This window comes from Anser anser (genome assembly GCF_964211835.1).
Source record: "Anser anser genome assembly, chromosome: 1".
NCBI lineage: Eukaryota > Metazoa > Chordata > Aves > Anseriformes > Anatidae > Anser > Anser anser.
This window is the reverse complement of record NC_139720.1, coordinates 69,122,292-69,149,656: the sequence shown is the minus strand read 5'-3', so window position 1 is coordinate 69,149,656 and position 27,365 is coordinate 69,122,292. Positions and strand designations below refer to the sequence as shown.

At 36.4% G+C, this 27,365-nt stretch overlaps 1 protein-coding gene and 1 long non-coding RNA gene across 7 annotated transcripts in view; one reads left to right on the top strand and one right to left on the bottom strand.

Annotated features, from left to right (window-relative positions):
* PIK3C2G (phosphatidylinositol-4-phosphate 3-kinase catalytic subunit type 2 gamma) overlaps nt 1–27,365 on the bottom strand; it is a 323,563-nt gene that overhangs the window by 87,425 nt on the left and 208,773 nt on the right. For all 6 annotated transcript variants that reach the window (XM_083808728.1, XM_083808727.1, XM_083808726.1 and 3 more), the window contains one exon: nt 26,078–26,172. In XM_083808728.1, the coding sequence (XP_083664854.1) occupies nt 26,078–26,172 (95 nt within the window). The remainder of the gene's footprint in view (nt 1–26,077; nt 26,173–27,365) is intronic.
* On the top strand, nt 311–27,355 carry LOC310885423. The gene is made up of 5 exons (XR_014574793.1): nt 311–1,074; nt 12,390–12,513; nt 15,361–22,548; nt 24,487–24,597; nt 27,133–27,355. It is a non-coding gene; the product is annotated as an uncharacterized lncRNA (long non-coding RNA).

Sequence of the window (27,365 nt, the reverse complement as noted above, 5' to 3'; positions counted from 1 at the left end):
GCTTCTGAACATTTAAGTCACATTCATTCACCTAGTCCATTTTTCATAGTACATATTTATAGAATCCAGAGACACTACCTTTTCATGTTTGAGGTATCCCTTTTATCCTCTCAGATACACAGAACACTAAAATGACTTTTATTTCCCTAAAATGGAAGGATTTCACATATAGGAAGCAAAACAGCAAAAGCAAAACGTTTTCCTCTTTTAAACAGAGCTACTCCTCACAGAAGGTGGATCAACCTAGCAGACACATTTTTTTAATTATTATTCTTACAGCTAATCATTCACATAAAATAAGCTCGGATGAACTTTAATACATACACATGATTTATAAATGTCTTTTCAACCTGAAGAAAGATTATAAGCCAGATTCAGATAGCTTGGGCATCAGGTGTACATGAGGACAGAGACTGAATCCTCTCAGATGAGCTTTTTGAGCCCAGGCCATGGGGGAAGTTGAAGCAGTCATAGTGATCTCACTGTTAAAATCCATTTCCTGCCAGCTGCAGTCTGACACACACTCTGCAGGCTGAACCCACATGGCAGCTTTTGACAGTCCACATGCTTCCCCAGCAACCTCATGAGGGACTTCGCCTCAGTGCTCTGCACTCAAAATATGTCTAGTGACTACAGTACAGGCAGTGCAACTCCCTTCTGCCTGCCCATTAGGGTAGGTACGCTTTTAAAAGCATGTAGACCTCAATTTGTAAAATGATTTGAATTAACTGGGTCTGACTTTTATATCCATTTCATAAAAGTAAGTCCCAAGGAGGATACGAAGGCCAGCTTTTAATGTGATGACTCATTATAGGTTTTGCTGAAATGTTTACTCAACAACTGAACAAATATACAGTTGTAATTCTGTCGCCCCAGTTTTCTGGCCCACATGTCTACACCCTGCCATTGCAAAAGCTCAGCACAGATAGGGAAGTCTGCAACTTCTGAGGTCACAGGATGGAGAAATACTCAAGACACTAATGAAATTTTCTAGTTAGGACTCAACGCCTAGCTGTGACAGAGGAAGACTACATCGGAATGATTTAAAGCTCAAGGCTGCCAATAAGGAAAAAGGTAAAGCTTTTTTTTTTTTTCTTTTTTTTTTTTTTCATGACACTTTTCACAGCATTTTGCAATACAGAACTCAATATAAAATCCTGCTTTATGCCAGGCCTAGACATAGGATCTTGCTCCTAACAACAGAGAGACTTCCTCACTCTTCAGGGTTCTGGCTCAAGACAAGTGCCCTTGTTCTCACCAAGGCCAGGGGAATTCAGATGTATTGTCCAGAGGCCACTTTCTGGGAAACAGCATAATGGGTCTGGAAACAGAATAATGCTGACTTGAGAGTTAGCACTGAAGCCATCTAGACTGCCTACGCTTAGCAGCAGTCAGAGGGTCCTAGTCAGACAGTGGGGTGCCCTGAGAGTTGCCCCTAACATTCTTCTGCAACCAACTGCTTCTCTTCCTCTCTGCATTCACCCATTCCACACCTGCAAGGTGGCTCAACCTCCCTTTTCTGGCACCTGCAGCTGCAGAATTGTGTATTTGTGTTTTCCAGGAAGAGAAAATCAGGAGTGCTGGAGAGATTTTCTGCTCAGTCACTGCTCAGACTTTGCTCAAGGTGTTTTGAATTCAGAGAGATGCCATGAAAATGAAGTTCTTTAGGGCTTCAGGGGCAGTGCTGAGGCCCTTATTGTCATTGGCCAACTTGTGATAAACTTGACCAAGGAGGGCAATATGCTTTATTGTGGAAGTATAGTTTATGCTTGTTTTCTGTTTCACTTGGCAGGAGGCAGGAAAACCCACAGAGGGAGAGAACATTAGTACAGGACTTTGCTCATTATAGCAATAGTTATTTTAAAATGTTTCTCTGCAGCCTTTTGAATCAAAGAGTAGCACACAAACTTTCTCTACAGATGCACAACTTCCATGTGTAAGGTTTGCCATCCAACGTCATTTTCATTAGACATCTTGCAATACTCCTAAATTCTCCTTACTGCTTTGTAGTGACATAGGGGAATGGACCACACCTGCAGCATTTGAAGGATTTAATTTTCATATCCTTGAGCATATTTTACTGTTTGTGCTTTTAAACAGGAGAGTACATAACAAGGGTAGTTTACCAGAGGGGCTGAGCTTAAATCCCACTGCAAGTTACTCACAGACACAAGGATGAGAGAAACAAGGAAAATGTGCAATTGAAGTTTAGTACCTCCATCAAGCCAGCGATGAGCAATAAGGATGATTAGACAATTACTGCTATTAATTACCCGGTTGCAAACAAGATCCTTTCTTAGTTTTCTCATTTATCTCCCCAAGGTTACATTGTACAAGTTTTTTACTTCCCTACTAGTGATAACAGTAATAGTTCCTTTGATAGAGATATCAACATAGCAAATACTACACAGATACTGTGAATTCCAAATAATTCCAAATACCTTTAACAAGTACCCATCATCCTCCAACCCCCTACTCCCACAGCTCCCCTACTCCTCTGCAGTATACAGCTAAGTGTACTGAATTCATCTTTGTCACTTGCTAGCTGGTCCTCTCAGGCATAACTTCTTCAGAAACAGCCAAATTCTAAGGCAGCAGAATGCCAAGCTGGCAAATATGACTGTGTCTTTTCTGATGACTTTGCCAGTGCCTAGGACAGATGACTGAACTTGCTGATGCTCTGAGGAACTTGTCTGTAGGATGGCAGCTATTGCTTCAGAGAACAGAAAAGAACATTGCACTTACTGCAATGTAATCTCTGTTCCCAGCTGCGTTCACAACATCTGTGAGATGAGCACTCCTTCACTGGACAACAAAATTTGATTTCATTTACCTTGCTGGAAAACCTTAAGGTGGCTCTGTTCTCATGGTCCTTTGTTATACAAGAGAAATGTACAGGCTACCTCCATTGACTTCCTTTAAAAATAGATACAGAATAATATCTGTCTTTTCAAACTAACCTTGCATTTTAAGAAGTTTTGATTTAGATACTACAAGTCAGAAAAGAAAAAAGATAAAACAACAGCACCATTCCGTGTATACCTATTGTGGCATGTAAATCAGCAAAGCCACAAATGTAAAAAAGAAACAACTGAGAAGCAAAAATGCCTAGCATATTGAGAACAATGCAATTTATGCAAGGAAGGCTGGAGAGTAAAGTCAAGAAGGCAGAAGATTTAATGTAAAACCAGGATGGAAGGGTGATAGCAGTTCTCCCAAATGACTGTGGAACCACACATTTTCCATAGTTTTACAGAAACACAATGAGAGGTCATTCACTTGACTGGAAGGATCAAGATTGAAACCCCATTCACTCTCCCCTTCTTTGAACAAGTACAAAGCCAGAAGAAAGGGGGAGTTTACGAGAGAGCTGGAAGAACACTAGCTCCTCTGCTGATCCTTCCTTTCTCCTTTGTTTTTATTCTAGAAAAATGAAAGATTAAATTTTTTTCAGGTGACTGAATGAAGCATGGAGCGCTATTTTATCTGAATCTTTCTAACCAAGTAAATCTTCCAGGATGGAAGAGCAGCATCTGTTTAGAGGCTTGTAGCACCAGTCCTATTATGGCTCTTCACACCTCTCACACAAGAAACCTACAAGTCAGTCTCACTGGCTGCTTCTCACATTACAAAACTGCTTTTGTGGACTCATTTTTTAAAGCATTACCCTTGAATGGAAAGTACTTCTTCTTAAAGTGAAATTTTGTTTCAAAAAGCCGTAAGACACATTTGGTTTTGTCTTTCCAATTCATTTTTTATAATATAAAAATGAACAGATGTCTAACATGTCAGTCTCCCTTAAACAACAACAACAAAAAAGTGGCAGACATTATAAGATATGCTCCTTACACTTGAGAAATGTTTCTATGGGAGCCAAGGGACTAGCTGCCTTTATCTGCTAATCTTCTCTCAAAGATCTTTATGAAAAACGAACAGAATTTGCATCCAGACAAATCGCTTGATCCGGTAAATTCAATCGAGCATATTTTCCTACTCTTGTTTTTCCCCTACTGCCTTAACTGTGGAATGCATGTCCTGCTGACTCACAAAAAATTAGCAGATCAGTGAAAACAAACACTATGCTATGTGAGTAGGTTGCCAAATCCTGCTAAGGTTGCATACCAGAACAATGTTTTAGTTGATACATAATATAATTAGTTGCACACACTTCTGTATTGGGAAAATAAACTCCAGATAAAATTGGTTGTGTTTGAAGGAGAAAGAGCATTTACCTTCAAAATTAACCATATAAAGAATTAATAGAAGAGTATAATGGTGCGCAGGTACCACTTATCACTACCAGATAGTAGATGCTACCACTGTCTAAGCCAGAAATGATTACCCTTAGAACATGTCTTCTGCAATTGGTTGAATGGAAAAGTTAATGTCAATATATGTGCTACAATAAATATCTAGAAAAAAAGAGGTGGCAATAGTTTGTGTCTTTCTGATCCAGGTTATTAAAAAGAGAAAAAAAGAATTTGTATTAAAGTTTTTTTTATTTTATTTTGTTTTGTTTCTAGTCTGCTCCTCTGCTTTGAGTGGGGTCTGCAAGCACCAAAACCACTATATTTTACTAAGCCATTATCACGAACACAAGTACCTCCAGCAGAACACCAGCGTAACAGAATGAGTGGCTGTTTCCCACATCTGTATACAAAGTGTCAATCCAAAACACCAGGAATGAGAATGCCTTCACCCTGAAGGGTCATTAACACTGAAAATGACTTTTTAAAGCTCAGGCTTGGAACTATAGGTCTAACTGCTCTCAACTTTTAACAGAAAGAGTGCCACTATCACAATAATGAGAATCAAAGAGAATGATTAGCCTTGCCTTCCAAAAAGTATGTTTGGAATAAAAATAAAAATAAAAAAATACATCTACTATCTGCATAAAGATTAGAAACAGGACATATTATTTTCCTTTTAATAAGAAATACAGCATTCAAGTCTGGCACTAAATTTGAGAAGTCTGGTTCCATCTTTGCCAGCACCCTCTACATATGACTAGGTATGTCCTTGTCTGTGCATGTTTCAAATTTGCAGATTTTTTCCTCTGAACAAATGTGACATTATTGTCAGTTTGTCAGTATCTTACACCAGAATCAGCAGCCTGGGAGCTACAAATCATGTATTGTTGTAATAGCTTAGAGTAAATTGCAGCAGAGAAACAAGCCATTCATTCCAGGCATTACAGAAATTGTATTCTTCCCAGTGGGTAACTGCATTGGAAGCTTGCAACGAGTGGGATTAGATGGGATAATCACCACTAAAATAAGCAGACCTAATGGCTTTAATGGAATGATGTCCAAATATGCCAGAAATTAACTGGATATAGGACAGTGACTAGGCTACTCTACCTTCAAACCATATAAATAAAATGCAAAATTAATCCAGATTCAATGGAATCACAGAAGGAGTTGCAAAGCATTGTACTGCATCTGAACTTAGGCCACAGTTATTACAGCAATACACAAAGGAGAATATGACAAATGTTTTTCTTCATGTTCCTATCATTTGGTAGTTCATGTCTACCAAAATGGCTTTGGATAGCTTCTGTAGCTTCCTGTTAGCTTCACAGCTGGAACAACAACAACAAAAACTTATAACACTATAAAACAAAATGTATGACACAGAAATAATTCTGTATGGCTCTACATGCAGTGGGCAATCCAGATTTACTGCAAACTGCAGCATTAAACCTGAGTTACACTGAAACATTTTGGTTAACTTCCCTTTAAAATGCTGTAAGCATTTTTTATTTATTTATTTATTTTTTTAATACATGCCAATACAGAAGTGGCTTCAGGGACAAAACTAAAATCGTCTTTCTACAAGGTCATTATGGCCTTTGGCTGCTCCCATAAGGAGCAGTACCAGATTATATTCATACATTCTGAGCCAGATCTGTACTTTATAATCCTAGAGCTTTCAAATTACTGTTCCTATGACTCATCTTGTGCATGGAGAAGGAGGTACTTTTGGTAGGTGTGGGAGGGGGAGAGACAGGGTGGATAGGAAGAGAGTGGCATAATTTTACAAAAATTTGTTATTCCAAAAAATTTATTCTGCAGGGCAGAATGAGATCGGCTCTTACTTTTCCTATTCACTCTACACTCACAAGAATTTGCTTTGTTTAACAATGTCTACAGTCAAAGTTGTTACCCTGCAAGTAGAGTCTTTCTCAGATTTTTACAGACATTATACTCAGATGCCAACAGCGGAAAAAGGATGGATGAGGTTTGATACAAGTACCTTAGGAGTTTACATAAGGCAGCATCACTTCTACTTCTCTGGAAGAACCTGTCTGTAGATCCATTGTCTTTTAAGCACAGGTAATGCAGGTGCAAGAAGAACTAGGACCCTGATTCCACATTATTTCCTGTCTTGTCAGTCTCTCTGGGATCTTTGTTGTCATCTAGACATCTCCACTGTAGCTGGTGGCCCTGCTTACTTCTTTTCTTGGTATCTAACAAAGGATATATTTTCAGATCATAGCTTACACAGCAATAAGAAGGAATAATGAGCCTTCAGCAGGTGTTGCTGCATGTGTTTCAGTAATGATGGCACCTTAATCTAATAACAAGATTGCAGAAATTTGTTTTAAGTATTCCTCTCATATCACATGTAGTGTGCTTTCTGTAAGATGTCAAGTCTTCTACTTCTGGCAATTCACCATGCAGCATCTCATTAGAGAAGCCTACTGAAAAGTACAACTTTAGTAGTCGGAATAATGCTGCACAACAACAAAGGATGTGTGGATCAGATCATCAGATCACAGCAACTTGCTACCTCTGTGCATGTGTGTGTGTGACTTTGTCAAAAGAATAACTCTGAGGGAACCTCCATACCTCAAATTAAATGGCATCATGAAGACGTATGGTCCTTTACACTTCAAAAATAACAAGAAAAACTCATTTGTTATCAGGGAACAGAAGACAGAATCAGACTTTTCTATGGGCGAGTCTCTAGAGTCTCAATAATACTTGTTCATCCTTTCATGATTATGACTCCTCTAAGGGAGGAATCTCTTCAGACTGCAGTTCTCCTTATGCATAAGGACTCCGCAGTCTTCCTCAAACAAGGTGATACATACCATGTTTCATTTAATTAAGGCAAAGGAGACCACAAGGACCAGCTCTTCTCAGCTCATTTGGTCTTCCTTGTCTTCCTCTTTCCTTAGCCTCTACTCATTTTTCCCTCTCCCCTATATATAACAAGTTTCTTTTGCAAGGGTAGGAAAGAAGAGCAGAGCAGACAAGGAAATACCTTTGGATTTCTTTTTTTAAATACTGATCTGGCTCTGATCTTTCTTCCATTTCACCACTTTATTACCACTAAATATTGGCTCTGTAAAACAAGAAGTGGGAATTTGAAGTTAAGCAGATATACCAGAGAAAGCTTGCTGTAAAATATTAGCAAAAGAATTTTTTTTTTTTTTAAATGGCCCAAGGATATTTTCCTAGTTGACAGCTGGCCTGGTTGCCAGCAAAAATAGAAGAACTGGAGGGCAAGCACAGTAGGAAAGTGAGGCATAGACCTACGTGGAATTAGGTTGGCTTAGTTCGATGCTTGCTGAAATTCATCTCTCATTACAGAAAGCCTGATGTCCTTTCATTGTTGGGTAGTAGATGTTAAGTTTCATCTAGGTTTACAGGTCCATTTTAGCTCTATTGAGACATGTTCAACTGGGGGACCAGACCTGAATAACTGTTTGAATAAGCTAAACTCCCTTTTAATAAACTCCTATCTAAGACAGCATTATTTCTTGATCTTTTATCAAGGAAATCTTACATGACTCTCTTCAGAGCACATCATACAATCTCAGGGTTAAAATTCACAGATTTTTAATATCAGAAAAATGTAAAACAGATATAAGAATGCAAATCTGTCTTGAATTCCTGATTTTATTTGTTGTGTGACCTTGGCAAAATTCTCTTACTTTTCTCTGCTTTTGTTTTTCCTTTTCAAAAGAGAAAATGATTATTTACCTTCTCACAGGATGCTGTTTGTTTGCAAGCTGCTCTTTTGCCATAGAGGCAAATTCTATGGCAAATAGGACTGTTTAATAACATTGCCACCCACTGTCTGTGTGGTACTCATATAGCCAGCATTTTTCAATCATAGAGCAGAAAATAGCAGTCCTGGTCATTTTTTTTTTTTATTTTTTTTCACTCATGAGAAAAGCGGAACTAAGATTTAGTTGCTGTGATGAAAAGTTTAGTTCTAGTTCCAAGATTCACAATCACATTTCTGGAAGTATTATTGCAGTAAGCAGGTGTCATATTTCCATATGTCCTGAGTCAGGTAAAGAGTGAAGCGTGCTCTCCAGGGGCAGCTACTGCATTGCCAGAATAAATATAGATCAACCATCTGACACAAAATGCTATTGCGGCTTTGAAACTCACTGGCTCTGTTATAGGCATCTTTCTTGCATCAAACTGCTGTACTCCAGCTCAGTCCATGTAAGAGTGCAGCTGGACAGAGGACCAAGAGGCAGAAAATATAATTTTCCTCCCCTCCCTCACCAGACACAGGCTCACTCCCTTTTAATTGGTCAAATACCCCAAAATCAACCTCATTTCTCTTTAGATGCATTCTCTGCTGAGTGAGGAAAAATCTGCGTGGCAAAAACTAACATGGATAAGCATCATATTATCAATACCAGCAAAGTGGTGTCAATACTCATGGGGTGGCCATCATGGACTACTCTAGCAGAGCCAGGCAAATTACTATTTAAAGCTCCTGCAAGTGTCTGTTAAAAAAACTCCTGGCGATAAAGCAGAGCAACAACTGAAGACTTTGCTTGTGTCAGCTTTAAACTGATGCTAAAATTGATATTAAAATGGGCTATTATTCAACTGGCTTTCCATTTTTATACCATGACCAATCAATGTACTTCTGAGAGACACACGACACAAAGCACTGACAATTGCAAGAATATTTGTCATGATAGCTGCTTAAATTTATTTTAACAAACTGCCCTATCAACAAAAACACATGCACGTTATCTCTGCATTATACAAGTCACTTAGAAGATGGCTAGGCAGTGCCTCTGATAAAATGAAAAGTTTAATAAAAAATGCTTTTCGTGATAGAAATTGTCACACACAAGAGAATTACATTATCAAGAAAGTTAAGCAGAGGAACAAACGCTAACTTCTAATACCAAAGACAGCTTAGACTCAGCAAAGGAAATGCTACAGGTCAAAGTAGAAATAAGTTGAGTAAGGTAAGCAGAGTTTTATCAGCTATTGTTAAGTCAAGCCCTAAGCTGTGTTGAAATTGTGCTCACTGTCTGACCTCCTCTGTGCCCAGTGCCCACAGTATAATTATTACAAACTAATTCCTATTTGCAGTATAGAATCCCACTTTTCATAGTGGTATACAAACAAGATCTTCTGTAAGTATAACATTACAATGTGCTACAGTCTTTATGACGAGAGACTGTTCTTTAAGTTAATCCATGCCCATGGACTTGGATCTGTAGATCCCTTTTCAATCCCTTCTGCATTAGCCAAGATGGCAGCTGCCACACTAAAGCTAATAAGCCTGATTAATATCACTTCAGTAAATTCAATTTTTTCCCACACATCAGATAATTCTGTACTAATCCAGACATTTATATCCATTTAATATCAGCTGACATAACATAATTTCTCATTTAACACTAATTGAAAACTATGGGTTTCTTATTCCAAAGGTCATTTGCTGTCATTTATACCTTTTAGCTTTTTATACAGCTATTTTTCAAACAATATCATCATGAAATTGTATGTTTTCTATCTGCTTGCAAAACTTTTATACCAAAAAGCAAGTGATGTTAGCAGAATGAAACAGTCAAGGAATTTCTTTATATATTTGCCATTATATATTTGTAAAGTTTCTAATTGAACAAATTAATAAAAATATAAGAAACTACTCTTAATTTAAGCAGTATTGAACTTATTAGTTATTTATGTTTTTACTAAATAATTTTGGTTTTTTTCAGCTTGCCTTCAGGCTCAGTTTCTTCAGATGCTAACAAAGTGCACATCCCTGCATTGCCATTTGCTTTCATTCTAATGTAAAAGGTAAAATCCCTCAATGCCTACAAACAAATGTCAGTGGTTATATATCAAGGAACTGACAAGAGGTAGAAGCATCCTTCATCAAACTTCTGGGTGGAAGACACTATTAACACTTCTTTGATGGAGTATTTATAGGGCCCCATCATAGTCATCACTTACAGCACGTAGAATTCCTTGGGACTAAACACATCATTTGACCATTTTTCTCTGTCTGGGTTCCTATCCTATGGTTTTCACCATCATACTTTCTTCCAGCCATAGCACGGCATGCAGGAACAACACAGAAAGATACCAATGAAAGGCTCCATACAACTATCCTTAAAATGGAAGGAAAAAAAGTCCCACAGAAAGGGTACTAGGGACCACCCTAATGGATCAAGAATCAAAGGAAAATGGAAACCAAAATCAGTAAACGAGCAAAGACAGTTACAGAATACATTTACAACTTAAAGAATTATGTAACAACTGATATTGAGAGGAATGTCAGGAGCTTGTGTGGTCTGATCCCATGTTCATAGCAAAGATAGCTCTGATACTGGATCAGTTTGTTCAGAGTGCTTGGCCTCAGCAGTATGCTGAAAGAATTCCTGAGAGAGGGGAATAAACAGAGCTGCAAATTGATGGTATAATTTTGAGCCCTCAGGACATGGGGGTGGTTTCAAAGGATACAACCTAATGATGAGCAGGACTTCAAGGACTCCATGGTCCGTCCTACAAAGTCTTAAAATTCTGGTGACCATCATAACTTTTTGGAAATAGGAACATGAATAAACAAGCAAAGATCTGCATTTCTAAATTGTGAATGTCACTCTGGTCTAGTCTGTCTTCAGCCCCATCAATTACATTTCAACTCAAAAGCAATTTTTTGTAAGCATTTCTAGCTGGGGAACAAGTGTCTTAGGAACAGCAAATATTTTAAAATTTCTGTGATACAAATTAATTTTAAGGTATGAAAAAAGACTTCATATTATTCTTTACAAGGTCTAAACATCAGCCAAAACTACCCTTGGGTACAAAATAGAAGAGACTGGGATTTTGCCTATGACACAGCCTTGAAAACATTCTTTTGCAAGGTTACAATGTAAAAAAATAAAAATTAAGATCACCTCTGTTTGAATGAATGGCTGCATACATAACACCATTTGCTCTACAGTCCTCCATATTCTTAAAAAAGGCAAAGGAGGACAGTTTAGTCAGAGTCAGGATTTGTGTGAAATGATTAAATACAAGTCTCTAGTGGCTCCTTTGAAAGGGAATTTGACATCTGCTTTCTAGAACCAATAACTTAGACTGAGATAGAAGCATAGTGTGGTTACATGTCTGTGGTCTCCAGAGGAACATGTAGCAATATAGGCAATCAAATCAAAATTGCACTACAATTGCAGACGGGATGGTAACCCCACAAGTTATATTTGTGAGTAATACATTTTTTTTGTGGAAATGGTTCTAGATCTCCCAGTTTTCTGAGGTCTTCACCTGAATCTAAATATCACAGTTGGGAGAAATTAACTCATTTCTTAGAGGACAAAGCAGAACAATATTACTTACTATACTACTTTATCTCTGCTCTCCTTTATTGCTTTTCTGCATCCTTGCTGCCGGAAAGCTACTTTACTTTCTTTGCTATCCTTCTTGGTTCCCTCAACAACCATCAAAAAGTCTCTTTATCCATATCCTGCCTAAACCCTCTTTTGCTTCATTTCAAACCTAGTTCCACCAGGAACATTGTGGCAACTCCCTTCCATCTCAAGCTAGTAAGGACTTCTCTGACTTCTGAGCCTTGGAAAAGAACTGGGATCTTGAAGCAGGAGGGACGGAAACGTTTGCACATCAGGGTGGAGGGAATTCCCAGTTTCAACCCTATCAACTGTCAGAAGCATGTTGCTTTTCACATAACATCCTCTACTCACTTGCAAATGAATCTTGAAGAAAGTATTCTGTTTCCAGATACGAAACAACATAGATTAGCTGATAAAGACTGCAGCATGAAAGCGTGTGCACAAGTGTATGTATAGCTGTAAATATAGCAACACCACTGCATACATATGAGAAAGCACTGGAGCAGGAGGTGGCCTTGGGGGAACTGTTATTTTAATTTCACTGGATGACAGACTGTGAACAACTGCTGGGGGAATTTGAACATGAAAATCTGAGCATTTTTGTAAGGCATTTTTTTTTTTAATCTACTTGGATATAAGTCCAGTTACACAAGCTAGAAAAATGAAGAATAAGAAGCATAAAAACAGGATTTTATTGAGAGAGATGTTGAGGGCTCCATTGTTTGTACTGAAATACTTAGAATCCCTTTTTATCTCTAAGAATTTGAACTCTCCAAGACATTTATTGGATGAGATGAGAAAGAAAATTTCTGTTTGTGAGAGAGGGATGGTGCTGATTTGAAAAGATCATCCACTTGTGAATGTGCCGTTGCTGCCTTATTCAGGTGACCATTAAGTTTTTGTTACTATAACATTATAATACCTATTTCAGTGCTTGCTCTCTTTTTAATGTGGAGGACTTTACTATTCTTAGTTTTACTAACAAGGCAGTTTGTTGATTTGCTCATTCACTAACATATATGTAGATCCTCATAAGGGATGCAAGAACTTTCAGCAGAAATCTTTTTTTCTAGTTTGGGCTAGGAAATCTCTAAAGCCATCTCCTAAAACATCTTAAAATTCGTCACCTCTGTGGTTTTTCACATTATTAATAATGTTAATAATACTAACTAATGGTGTTGGCTTTACTTCCATGTCTGTTTTTTCCCACAACAGAACTTGCACCACTCAAGATCTACAAATGCTCCATTGAGCTCTGCTTGCATGGCTCGGCCACACCTCAGAAATTCAATTTTTTTTCCTATGAAACCAACAGCCAACATGTTATTTTGCTTCTGTCTAGTGAAATCCTGAACTAAGTAAAAATTCTGTACAAAGAAAAACAAGTTCATATTCACCTTTCAAAATTTTCAGTGTGGATAATTTTTTTCAGTTCTTTGAAAGATAGTCAGATGAAAACCTATAGCTACACCATCACAGAAGCTTTGATCAAATTTCCAATCAAACAATTTCCCGTATACATAATGCCAGAAATACCATAACCTATCTTAAACCCCACCCTCCACATAATTTTATTTTATTTTATTTTTTACATAAGCAATTGGGTTTTCACTCAAAAAATTGCCATCAGGGAACAGCACTCAGGTGACATACTACACAGCAGGGATACAAATGGTATTTCATAGATTACTGTGTTTAAAAACAAGCCTGCTTTGAAGCAAAGAAGTGAAACAGTCACTTAATGGTTTAGTAATGAGCAATTCAGACAACACCAAAAGAAGGAGGTGTACTTTTTATAACAACCTTTGTATTAGGGACTGTCTTAAAATATGACTTGAACCTCCCCTAGGCTGAGTTGAAAAAAAAACATGCTGATTGCTTTGGGATGGTATTCTTTTAAACAATAAATGGGAAAAAATATATATACATATATGTATATACCAGTCATAATTACCCAATGTGACACTCATAGGGTTACCTCAGCCATAATTCTATAGTTTCAAATCTCCAGTGAATAGTATAAGAATCAAGACTGTTTTCTCAGCTTCATCCTGCACTTCAGAAATGTTTGTATCATTTGCACATCTATATGTTTGTATCCAAGTTGAATATTTCTGTGAAAAGCCTTGATTTTGGTGAACATTTCCTCAAAAAGATTTCAGTGAAAAAATCCGTACTAATTTTACATTAATCCTTCAGCCATAAATCATATAAGAGTTATTTCAGTAAAAATACCACTATTGTTATAATATTATGATAATAAATCTCTGAATATATTTATATAAGAATAATGGCTTTTCAAAGACAAAAGGCAATTCTTGTAGCCTGATTTTATTTCTGAAACAATGAAATAATGTAATGAACTTCAAAAATAGTATTCTGTGTATTTGACAGACACCACAGTGAAAGCTAAAGAACAATCCAGCTGTCTTCCTTTTGACTGAGATTTCTGATAGTTGTCTGAATAACTGACTAGAGTTTTACAGGATTTAGATTTGAGAGGAATCTTCATTCTTTTAGAGGTCACTAATCACTTTCTGTTATTTAATTCAAGTCTGCAATAAATATCAGTTTTAACCAAGTAGGCTCTTTGCCAAGAAAACACTGAATAAGATGATGTGAGACATGGTGCTTTGAAATTCTTTTGCTTAAAAGGAGGTTATTACAGCATGTTAGTAGTATTATTTGAGAAAAAAAAAAAATAAAGTGCAAAGGCAACTCATCAGACAGTTCTTTCTTTCCTCTCTCAGTTTATTTTTAATTTGGTCCCCTGCCAAATGACAACTTATGATTACAGAGTAACATAACATTTAGTATGGGTGAACATTCAGAAAACAATGCTTAAGGAAATATTTTCAAACAGAAGGAATTTTTTTGAATTTAATCCCAGAATATTAACTATCTGCAAATACCTAAAATACTGAATTATAATAATTTTGCACTGTTGACGTTGCAGGAACTTTTATCAAACCTTACCCACCTCTTCTGTAGAAATACCACCTTTTATTATAGTCTTTGAAGTTTTTATTTTACAACCTGTTAATAATTATATTTGGTTTTACGTTTGGGACTTCTTTTCTCAGAACAATTCCCATTAGTCACAAAGTAATTTTCTGTCAAATTATGTATTGATGGCATATATTCAAGAAAGTCTTTTTAAAGAGAACTTTTTAAAGAGAACTTTAAAAAGTCTTCTTTTTAAATGTTTCAGTCATTTAGACACAGGTCCAAGGCCTAGCTTTCATTCTGATGAAGAATGATTAAACCCAGAAATATTAACCACAGAAGCCTACAGCTGACAGTGATGTTAAAATGACCAATGATTCATTACACTAAATGTCTTGTATCCAGTTCAAACCTCTCTGTTTATTCATACATTTCCCTAAAGATGTCACAAAAAATAAATAAATTCAGAAATAGGAACGATTTACTAAACTCAATCTTGTCAGACTAAAATTTCGATCTTTGACCTGTCTTTGACTAAGGCATGATAACCATAAATGAGTACTCCCAACATATCAATTCAAGAAACTCAGAGCCTGGACTGCATTTATACAAGTCATGCAGTAAGAACTTTGTGAAACACAGTCAAAGCAAAATGGATTGAAAACAATTGCCCTGGTTCCAGTTAGGACAGAGTTAATTTTCCCTCCTAGCAGCTGGTAGGGTGCTATGTTTTGGATTAGGATGAGAAGAGCGCTGATAACATGCTGATGTTTTAATTGTTGCAGAGCAGTGCTTACACCAAGCCAAGGACTTTTCAGCTTCTCGCTCTGTCCTGCCAGCGAGCAGGCTAGGGGTGCAGCAGGAGCTGGGAGCGGACAGACCCAGGACAGCTGACCCAAACTGGCCAAAGGGGTATTCCATACCATCTGACGTCATGCTAAACAATATATAGGGGTGGCTGGCCGGGGTGGGGGGCCGGCTGCTCGGGGATAGGCTGGGCATCGGTCAGCGGGTGGTGAGCAATTGCATCGTGCATCACTTGTTTCGTACACATTATTATTATTAATACTATTATCATTATTATTATTATTATTGTTGTTGTTATTATTATTTCCCTGTCTTAATAAACTGTCTTTATCTCAACTCACAGGCTTCACTTTCCCATTTCTCTCCCCCACCCCAGAGAGGGAGGGGGGAGGGTGAGCGAACGGCTGTGTGGTGTTTAGCTGCCGGCCGGGTTAAACCAAAACAACAATTCTCTAGGGTAGCTCAAGACAAATTTTGTCAAAAACTGATTCAAACAGCTATAGTTAAAACAGAAAAGCTTGCTTAGCTGGAAAGAGTAAAAGACCTTTCTATATATAACAGAGCAATGGTTAATTATTTATTTTTCATTTTATTTTTATTTTATTTTTTCTACATAATATGATGCATCTTTGAAACATTTGCTGATTCATTTTGCAAACAATAATTGCCATTTATAGAAAATTTATACAAACAAGATCATAATGAAATAATTTTTTCAGCAATCAGAATATGGTTGGTATCACCACAACTCTGTAGCAGAGAAGCAGCCTGCTAGAGGACCACTCTCAACTGCAGGGCTGCCCTCAGCTGAAGAATGCAACATTTCACCACAACAGCAGCTGCTCAGCTGAGAATCACAGTAGATTCTCCATGCTGCTTGTTTTCCAACTGAGGATTCACTCTGAACAGTCATTACGGTCCAATTAGGAATTTTGCATCAAGTTTACATTGCAGCTACTATCATTATTTATGAGTTTTACGTTTCAGATTATTAAATTGGTCCCATTTCATATACTGGCCTAGCTCAATGAATACCTGCAGAAATTTTTGATGGAAAGACATAGCTTCATGGATTATGTTGTCATCTCCTTCCAGCAGCCTTTCACAGTATAAAACCACAAAACAAATCATCCACATCAATAAAATTCATGGCTGCAAATTATCCATTTGAAGTGACAGAACTAAATGGATGTTTTGTCAAAAGCTTTCCTGATTTATTACTACTATGATTTACTTCCCAAATGTTCCTCTGGGACATGCAGAGATTATGTGCGGTATCCGCCAGGATAGATTTTGGCTGTTTTGTTTTTGAAGGAAGCAACAGTAAAACATTTTTTATGGAAGAAAGATGAAAGGAGCAGATTAAAGCCTAGCTTGACATCTGCACAGAACCCTGCTCTGAATCCCTGCCTCAGCAACACCAGCCCCACTTCCTCGGTCAGAAGCACCCCTATGGCCTGTGCAAAGAGGATGTCTTTCTCCTGTGCCAGAACAGCTGGAGAATGGGAGCTTTCAGCACCGTTCCATCCCACAAGCTGGTCATTTTAAGTCCATCACATCCAAGCATGAGACACATAACAGACCATTAAAACAACACATTTACTTCTTTCCACAGAGGATATTCCAACAGACAACACCTATATTTCATGTTCAGTTACACTGTTGGAGGGGTTATGATAGATGTGACTCTAACCTAATAGGGAGTTTTTCAGTTCAACTGAAAAACTAGATTTGTCAGCTTCAATATTTTTAAATGTAAAAGGAGCAAAAATGAAAGAAAACAGACAAGTAGTGTTTTGAAAAATAATATACTGAAAAACATTTTCCTTAGTGCTACCTTATAAATCATGAAGTGGCAAAAAGAATTAAGGTTAATTGCTCTTTTCTTTTTTTTCTTTTCAGAAATCTTTCACATTTGTTTATCTTTCAGATCCAACTCTGTTTGCTTGTACATGCACATGGTGGCATATTTTTCATTACAGTAACACACACTGATAAATTTGTCCCTTACAGACTTTTTTATTTTGCATTTGGCAATGTTAGTCCTCTTCAAATATAGTTTTGGGCACGGAATTTCCTCTGTTCTAAAGGTTGGGACAATTATCTCCATGTTCAATAACTAGTTTACCTGCAGCCAAATATTTGCCCACACAAATACAATCCATGACACAAATGACCATGCTTCACTCCATTCCCTTCATATTCACTTCGTATTCCACTATATGGTCACAAAAGTGTCCTACCTCTTGTTTTTCACACTTTCACACACTTTGGAAAAACACATAGTACTCTTCGATTTCTAAATATTCGACAAATTTGTTCTGCTAACAATACTAAATCTTTAAAACTAGATATATGCACAATTATCTTTCATCATTTGTTAAGAATTCACCACATTATATCATAGTCACCAAATTATACAAAAAGTCATAGACTGAATTGCTTTATTGTTAGTTGGATTTCTTTTTTTTAAAAAAAGTGGTAATTTTTAACAGACTGGTGAAACTAACTTCCTCTTTATATTTAAAATAACAAAATCATAGATAGAGCCATAGAATGCCTATGGGTTGGAAGGGACCTTAAAGATTATCTCGTTCCAACCTCCCTGCCATAGGCAGGGATGCCACCCACTAGATCTGGTTGCTCAGGGCCCCATCCATCCAAGTCTTGAACACCCCCAGGCATGGGGCATCCATAGCTTCTCAGGGCAACCTGTTTCAGTGTCCCACCACCCTCTGAGTGAATAATTTCCTCCTAACGCCTAATCTAAATCTCCCCTCTTTTAGTTTAAAACTGTTCCCCCTTGTCCTATCACTATTTGCCCATGTAAAAAGTCACTCCCTTTTCATAAGTCTTACTGGCAGTGAAGACTGAGGCAAAGAACTTGATGAGTACATCAGCCTTCTCAATGTCTGCTGGTACCAGTTCTCACTTCTCATTTATCAGAGGGGGTACACTCTCCTCAGCCTTTTTTTTTCTGACCAATATATCTATAGAATACCTTCTTGTTATTCTTGCATCCCTTGCCAAGTTTTTAGTGCCATGTTAGGTTCTTTGTAAACTTTCCACAGTAGTACTTGCATTTTTTTAAACTTTTTAATTTCCTTCTACTTAGAAATTTAGAAGCTAAAAATGTTTAGTTAGTCAGAATATTGCAATTTATAAAGAGAAATTATAGAGCCTGCAACTTCTTTGCTCTTTGTCAAATAAATATTTTGTGCAAACCCATTTAAACTACAGAAGTGAACTTAGTTCTAGTAAAATGTGTCACAGTCCCAGAGAACAACTGCCTGATTAAAAGGCTGCTACAGTCAGCAGAAAGTGTCTCACAAACTACAAAGAGGTATGTATTCAGACTTCTCTCCTTTGTACATTGAACAGTATAGACAGCAACTTTACAAATATTCTTACTAAACGGTAGAACACTTGCCAATCTACCTGCAGCTCTGCCTGAAAATGTTGTTTCCAGCATGGGAACCAGGTTATCCAACCTTTGGATTCTCTCAGTGTCAGTCTGTGCTGAACTTTAGTGTACATTTTTAAGATTAAAGGAAAGATACATGAAGCATTTCCTGGATCTGAAACCAAATGGCAGAGATATAGCAGGGTGAGTTCCCTTTGCAGCATACAGACTGAATCTGCACTACATGCCACTGGGCTCTGTGTCTCCCTGCTGCCGTGTGCGCTACGCCCTGTTGTCACAAGACACAATTTTGTATATGCGTTTGAGCCCACAGAATCAGAAATAGCGTGAGGGTTATGTTATAGTCCACAAATAGTAGTGAAATTAAAAGAGGCTGAAGGTCAGTGTTATCTGCCTCAGATGGTTCACACATGCAAGCATGGACAGGGCAGCATTGGAGGACAGTGTGTGTCACAGCTTGGGCACTGTTGTTCATCCTGTATTTTGGGGGTGGCTCCCAAAGTGAACTATTTCCAAACCATGCTCCACTGCTGTACTGGAGAAAGCAGTCCAAAAGAGAGCCAAAGAGGAAGGCAGCAGATATGAAGCATAGCTCACCAGAGATCTAACAGTTGGTTTTGCTCCTTGGTCCTTTTTTACTGAGTGGAATTGACAGACAGAGTAGTTAAGTAATGTTACAATATACTACCTCCTTTTATGAATTTCAGCTGTGGTCACAGCCAACTCACTCCTCTCTTTCTTTAGAGCTGGAAAGAAGAGAATTCAAAATAGCTGTTTTTTGTTGTTGTTGTTGTTTTTTTCCCTTAACAACCAAATTGTGTTGACTTAAATGCAAGACATGATTTTGTTTATTTAAATGTACTGTTTGCCCACTCAGTCTGTAAATACTGGAGGTCAAAAATAACAGATAAAGAGTTATGTTCTTTTTGCTTCTTTGTAACAAAATATTTTTGTTTCATTTGATACCATCTTTTTCTAAGACTGGAGTCTGAGAAAATTGAAAGTCTGTGAGTTAGAAAACAAAATAATTATCTGTTTTCCAAGGCAATAACCAAAGTCCCACATAGCTAATAATGAAACACTCGGCACAGTGGACAGTTGAATCCTTATCTCACAAAAAATAATAGTCTAAAGATATTATATGCTATACACATATGTAACTACAGCAAAAGAACTCCAAATTATTGACATTTCATAAGTAAGATTCCAAATTCAGAATGAAAATCCCTAGATGTGAATCCACTCTACGTTTTAGGTTCTCCACAGACCAAAACACAATGATGATCACATCAAGTACTCCTAACTCAGATGAAACTTAAAATCATTACTTGGATGAATGACACCTTGCCTCAGAATGCTGTAGGACTGAGCAACTCTAGAACTGAACTCAAATTCTAATGCAGAGCAGCAAAACAACTCATCAAGATATGCTGTGACTGGCTACTCACAGGATTAAAGTTACATATGTGATTAAGTGTTCTGATTCTGACTGGTAAGGAGAACCAAATTAATGCAAAATAAAATTGATGACTTTTGTATTTACATTAATGTCATTTTAATGGGTTGGGCTTTTCAGCCTGCTCTACACAGCTATTTAGGAAGTTCATTAATAATTAGCACACTTGACAACCTCTGACTGTGGGAGAAAGAGCTGGAGGATGGCTGCCTGTTCAGATAATTAAGGGTGTTGGACAGATGAACGTCTGCTTGATTTATTCCTTCTTTTGAAGTCTTCAAGTAAAATATAGTTAATGTAGACTAGTTCTGACAGAAACAAACAAACAAACAAACAAAAAACAACAAAAAAAAACTTTTGGAAAATATAAAGCAATAATCCTGAACTTTAAACCCTGTAGTACTGAATAAATCTAAATGGTAGCAATTTTGGAAAACATAGTATTGAGGGACAAACCTCCCAATGAGAGAATTTAACTGATGCCTTTTTAAACTTCAATACATTGCTTATGTTCTTTTTTATTATTATTATTATTATTTATTTTTTGGCCTCCTACAGCTATTTTTATATAGAAAAAGAGATAAAAATAAAATATGATGTTCTAGCCTTGAAATCAATAGTCTAATTCATATTGTTTTCAGTGTGCTGGATTTCACCAAGAGTTAGCTTATTCTTATCTGAGATGCATCATAGTAAAGGCAGAAGACAACTCCCTTTTCTCTTGGTCATCAGACAAAATGTAGTCGAAAAATGTTATAAACTAGAAAAATTCTATAAAGTTAGAGTGACTTAAAACTCTAAGAGAACTCCAAGAGGACAAGTGACAAAAGGATATTTTGCCTTCTACAAGGGTTTCACTTAGCTTTTTCTCTTGAGCTAAGCATACAAAATGCTCATGCCCTGCAAAAATTTATAAACACCAGCACTCTTCCCCAACAATGAAACCTGTTCCTAGCACCACCTTCAAGCAGCTGCCACCAATCTTAGAGTACACTGCATTTCTCCCCATTATTCACTCCTCCTGTGAAAAGCAACCATCTGTGAGACATATTCCTAGCCACCTGCTGCCCCAGCCAGCTGTTTCAATTGTATGTTGCAGCTGCCACTTATGAAAGAAACTAGAAGCAAAAAAATGCTCCAAGCAAGTGGGAAACTGATTGGTAGGTTGTCAGAGATAGAGGGGTGGATTAAAACTCGAGGACAAAAACTGAAAAAAATTGTCTGTTGAACACAGTAGCAAGGAGATAAACAGAGACTGCCAGCAGCTGAAATGGCCAAAAAAGGTCTCAGCAGGTTTCCTTCCCCTCAAGCAACTCTTCTGCTATGCTAGAACCAGCTCAAAGCTCTGCTTTTCAACATAGCTCTAAGGAAACAGGAAAATTTGCTCAAACCTTCTCCCCTCTCAGGAATTCAGCTAGGAAAAGACTAGAATTAGAGTAAATTTTTAGGAGACAGTTGACCAGGGTAAATGTTGTCCATGCTTTGCACGTATGAGGAAGTTACATAGCAATAAGACTAAAATGGGATTTAAGTAGTATGCAGGTCCTGTGTTGGTACTGTGTGCGTGGGCAATTTAAAAGAAAATATTTAATCTCCTTGTGAAAGGAAGTGCATTCAAGAGGATTAGTGAGAAGCTGAAATACCGACAGATGCAGACGGCCTAAATTTCTAAAGAATTTAGAGAGGGGAAAAGTCATTCACAGTAAGAGAAAAAAAAAATCAGGGTGAAAGATCAAATTGCCTGTTCACTCTAAATAGCAAAATTAATGATTATAATCAAAATACACAGCAGATACAAGCAAAGAATGGACTTGCTTTCACTGAAGCTATCCTGATTTACAGCAGCTAAAGATGTCCCAAGAATCTTAAAATAAATATTCTATTCTGTCCACCTGTGCCAATTTCTGTCCTTTTTTTTTTTTCTTTAATATAATCTTCAGACAAACTTATCAGTGCTTTATGGCAAGGTCTTCAACAATTTACTATCCAACATTAATATTAAACAGATGATGAGCTGATACATCATTATTGGGTAACAGCTTATCTCTTGCATGCAGGGAAATTGAGTCAATTTTAAATAACTGAGCTATTCTTAAAAATTATGTTTGTTGTTAAAATAACTTAGTGTTGCCAGTCACCACCAGTTCTGGTAACTAGTGTCTAGATCTACAACAGTGTTGTAAAACATGGAAATTTAACTCAGTTGATGTTTCCCCTGTGGTCATGAAAATGCATCACTAGTTTTCTGAATTACATTAGAGTCTTCTACTCCAAGTTCTATTTTGGGTAGGTACACTGTGCGCAACGTTGAATTATTTAATAGTGGGATGTTAATATAATTTATTACAATTAAAATAGATATAATCTTGTTTCTAATGTTTGTTTTTACCAATCCTTGCTTCTAAGACTATTTGATTGCTAATCTGGTAATGAAACAGAATGAAATGCTTCAGAGAATATAATGCTATCTAACCGCATTTCTTAAAAGAAGTTATGGGAGCGTGCATGAATGTGCATGCACACATATGTTGCCCATATTATTAAATCATTGAGTTTCTTTTTAAAATCTCTTTAGAAATGACTGAAAGAAATCCTCTGTTTTCCATTACTTCTTTAAAGACTGAAATTCAATTTGCAAAGTAAAGGAAAACTTTATTAATATGAAATTACTGTTAAATTTTCTAAATAGATTTTATTACTTCTGAAACTAGATTTTAAAATTATGGAACAAAAATATTAATAATTATATAAATTTAAATGTTAGGTAGAAAACTGTTTACTACTGGAGAACATGGTGGAACAGAGTAGCCAAAAACGAAAAGTATATTGTGTGATGAATACAAGAGGCAAACTTTTAAAAGTGTGTGCCTGATTTAATTTCTTCAGTTTAGACTGAAACATTTGAACAAAAAGCCTAAATAAAAGAGGTACTTCTGCTCATTCCACTAAACTGAACAGGACTACCAGATGCTTTCATGATTACTTTAGGCAGCTAAATGTATATATTAAACATGTAAATTTAGTCAGACTTTTATAAATTATATATTTTTGAAACTGAGAGTAGCCAGCCAAGCAGGTATGTCATGTGAAGCAATCTCTCCCATGTAGTACTAATAACTGTTCAGTTTATTTCTGAACTTAATTATACCATTATACATTCAAGGATGACTACTTTAGAGGTTGCTACTGTTATTTCTGTCTACAGTATTTGTTCATGTTGCCCCATTTACCCAGGTTTTGCCATTTTCTGAGACAAAGACTTCAGGCGAATTTGTTCTCAAAACCACATAATCTGTTGCTATTTGTTGACAACTTGTTCCAAGAACACAGTTTCTACATGGGCAAACAGCAAATGACTGGGCACTCAGTATACAGTTGTTAATAATAAATCCCATCCCCAAACAGTTAAAAAAAAAAAAAAAAAAAAAGGAACCAAATCTTTGCTAGGATTGTGTGCCAGATAAGGTACTGAAAATCCAGAAGATTATAATAAATAAATATTCAGACTGAAGCAGAGTTTGAAAGAAAATTCAAATATCCATACCATTATCACAGTGTTTCTCTCATGATATTACCTGACTTTTTGGTTAAGGAGCCCCTGGCAGCAAACTCTTAAGATTACTGAACTGACAGGGAAAGTTAGTGCATGCTAAGAGTACATTGCTAACTGACAGTTAAGTTTAGCTTCCAAGATCATAATGCTGACAAAAGTACATCTGTCTTGTGACTCAGTAAGACAACGATGAAAGAACACTCTGAAGAATAACTATTAAAGAAATTATATTTTTATATTATTAAAGAAAAAAAAAACAAAACGTAAATATTTGAATATTTATATACATTTACATACACAAAATATATTTGTGTGTGCTTACGTATTATATAAATGTATATATTTACATATACATACAAACACATACTAATGTTAAGATTTAATCAAAAGCTGTCCCTGTCCCTTTAGAAAATTATAGTTCACATTTCAGGTAGAAGATACTTTCTTTATGCTTGCTCATTTGGGGATAAATAGCAAATCACTATTTATAGAGTTTGGAAGTATTATTTATGGAAAGTGTCCACAATCTTGTACAACTCCAGGATATGTGTAACTAGGAAGATGTTTAGTAAATTAGTAGTTTCTATCTGCAACCAATGCTCAAGAGGATACTCAAAATATCTAATCCATACATAATAGCTGATGATATCTCCAACTGTTAATGCACACAGGGAGAAAAAGTGCCTGAAAAATAACCGATGGTTGGATGACATGAACAGGACTACTATCAGTTGAAAAGCAGAGAATAGAGGGAATGCTCAGAAATATTCTATTAGAAAGAGGTATGTATATCTAATGTTATATATTAAGCTACATATAAAATATATGTATTTTCCCACATTAAATTCTACTGTGCCAGATAAGGATATATATTACCCAAGATACTATATCTGCTATATTTTACCCAAGACTGTATATATGATCAGACAACTCAAACAAAATTTAGGAAAAAAATGGGGATCTACACAGGTCTCCACTGGAAAATAAAGAGGAAGAAGGTTACAGATAATCATTTTTCTTCTGACACCAAAGGAGTTAGAGAAAACACAGCCAAATTGATGATGTTCCTACTGTCCATTCAACTCCAGAAAACATTTCTAATTGTACAGAAAATCTACTATCCCTGTTGGCACACTTAAGGAGTCTAGATGGGACATTTTATATTCAGCATGATTAAGTCTAATATAAGACAGTAGAAGTCTCAGTCATATTTCAGGCACTGTCAGAAAAATGGCTTACTAAATGTGGTTCCTCTTTATTTGACAGATACACTTATTAGGCATACTATTATTATCCTACTCATTTCAATGAAAGAAACACACTCTAAATTCTGTTTTATCCGGACTAACACTTCCAGAGATTATGCAGGTATGAAAGAATGATCTGTGCTCTTTCCAACCTCACACTTCTTCAACAAAATGATTACATTTCAAGCTGTTGTCTTTGCTTTTCAGGGAGGAAAGCTTTTGCTTTCACAGATCTGAACGAGTTGAACTGTAAATGAAAGCTCATTTCATCCATCATTATTAAACATGCAAAGAAAACCAGCTTGATTTTCAGATCACAGAGCAGTACAGATGACAGAAGGCCACATTCCTATTCAGAGAGCCTTGAAGTAACAGCATAGCAAACAGAGTAATCACTGCATGCATATAATAAAATTACAGAGGTCTTATATTGTACAGATTGATGGTGAAAGGCAGTTACTGTCAAGAACTGTTGCATCTCCATAATCACTAAAAAGAACTACTTGAAACACTACTATCACAAGTTAGACTGATATGCAAATGGAATAAGAGATTGACTTTGACACATAAGAGAAGTCCGAAATCTTCAGAAGAGGTCAGAGAAATCACAAAAGCAGGACCTTTTACCAGTAAGCCAATGTTGCTTGGATATCTTCCAAATTTTAGGGAAGACTACATTTGGTTCAAAATAGACAAAGAAGAAAAACACAAACGGTATCACACCTAAGTGAATAGACTTCTTTTTATTATTATTATTATTATTATTATTATTATTATTATTATTATTATTATTATTATTTTTCCCTGTAGGGGCAGGATGAAGGCAGAGATCAGTAGGTCTTTTTTACAACTTACCCATACCCAGTACTGAAAAGAGAATAATGAGGGAGCAAATAAGAAAAAAAAATAGTTGTTTTTGTTGGTTTTAAACAAAAACAGTTTGTCAATAATTAAGTTATGGATAACATTCACTGTAATGGAAAATGTATATGGTAATAATAGAAAATAATCTTACCAGTAAAGTTGATGGGCTATTTGTATGCTTTGAAGAGAGCGATGCAGCAGGAGTTTTACTAGAGGGCTTTCAAGACTCCATTCAAACTTAAGCACCTTAACAGACAATAACAAGAATCACTTTCATGCTGATTTTGTTGTCTTTCCTTTATAATAAAATAAAATGAATCAGAAAGAACATTATCTCCAGTGAATAGTTTGAGCGAAGCAATCCAACTTATGGAGAATAACCTAGAAATGGAACGAGCAAAGAACCTTCAGGATGTAAATGTCTACCATCATCTCTAAGACAGGCAGATATCATCCTGATTCTGGACATGTTAAAAGACATGCAAATATGCAGCCTTTAGTATATTGAAATTTTAACCTGACTAATTGGTTTGGAAAATAAATTCTATCCAAAAAGTTACATGTGAAACAAGAGCTGAGAAAAGTGAAATGTAACATAAGCATCCTACTCTGCTGAATGCTGTAAAGATGTGCAGGTTCCACTGCTTCACAGAAATGGATTATGTAGTTGTGTGCATGCATGTATATTTATGTATCTATACAAATATGTGTGTATGTATGTGCATGCATCTGTGTATGTGTATATATATATAAAATAAATTAAAAAAAAAAAAAAAGAACTCTGAAATGTTTAAGTGTAAGTAATCCGTGTCTATAGGTGTATAGTGGTGGTACCAAGTAAGAGGACAAAGATTTTGATTGGCTGGCTCCTCCTTAACTGCAGAAAAGCACCTATTCAGCCATGAAGTAATTATTTTGAAAGTAATGGGCCCATTACTTGTAAAATATTAATTTCCAGTGAAAAGCAATGTACCTCTCTAAAGAGACTGTTCTATAACCAACCTGGTCTGGTTACTCTGTGCTGACGATGATTTTCCTGATGTATTTGGTATTAAGAAAACTGCAATTAATTGTAAAGAAACCTCTCATTCTTTGACTGCAACAAAGCCCAGCCCCTGGCCTGGCGGTCATAGCAGCATTTCTCTTGTTCACTTTTTCAGATGCTTCCAACCCTGATACTCCCCAACTTTTCTTTTTTTTTCCCAGCCATGGAAAAGACTTCTTGAAGTATATGGAAAAGTTCAATCAGCATGCCAAAACAACTGCATTTTCTTGAGTGAAAAACAGTCTGTGCCTCAATCCTGTTAATTTAATCATTACATCAGATGATCAGTCTTTGTTATTTATTCCTCTTATAATGTATTAAGCTGAAAGAAACCAAAATGTTTAATGAAGTTATTGATCTGGACAGAAGACTTCCTTGGCTATCAATTTCTTTC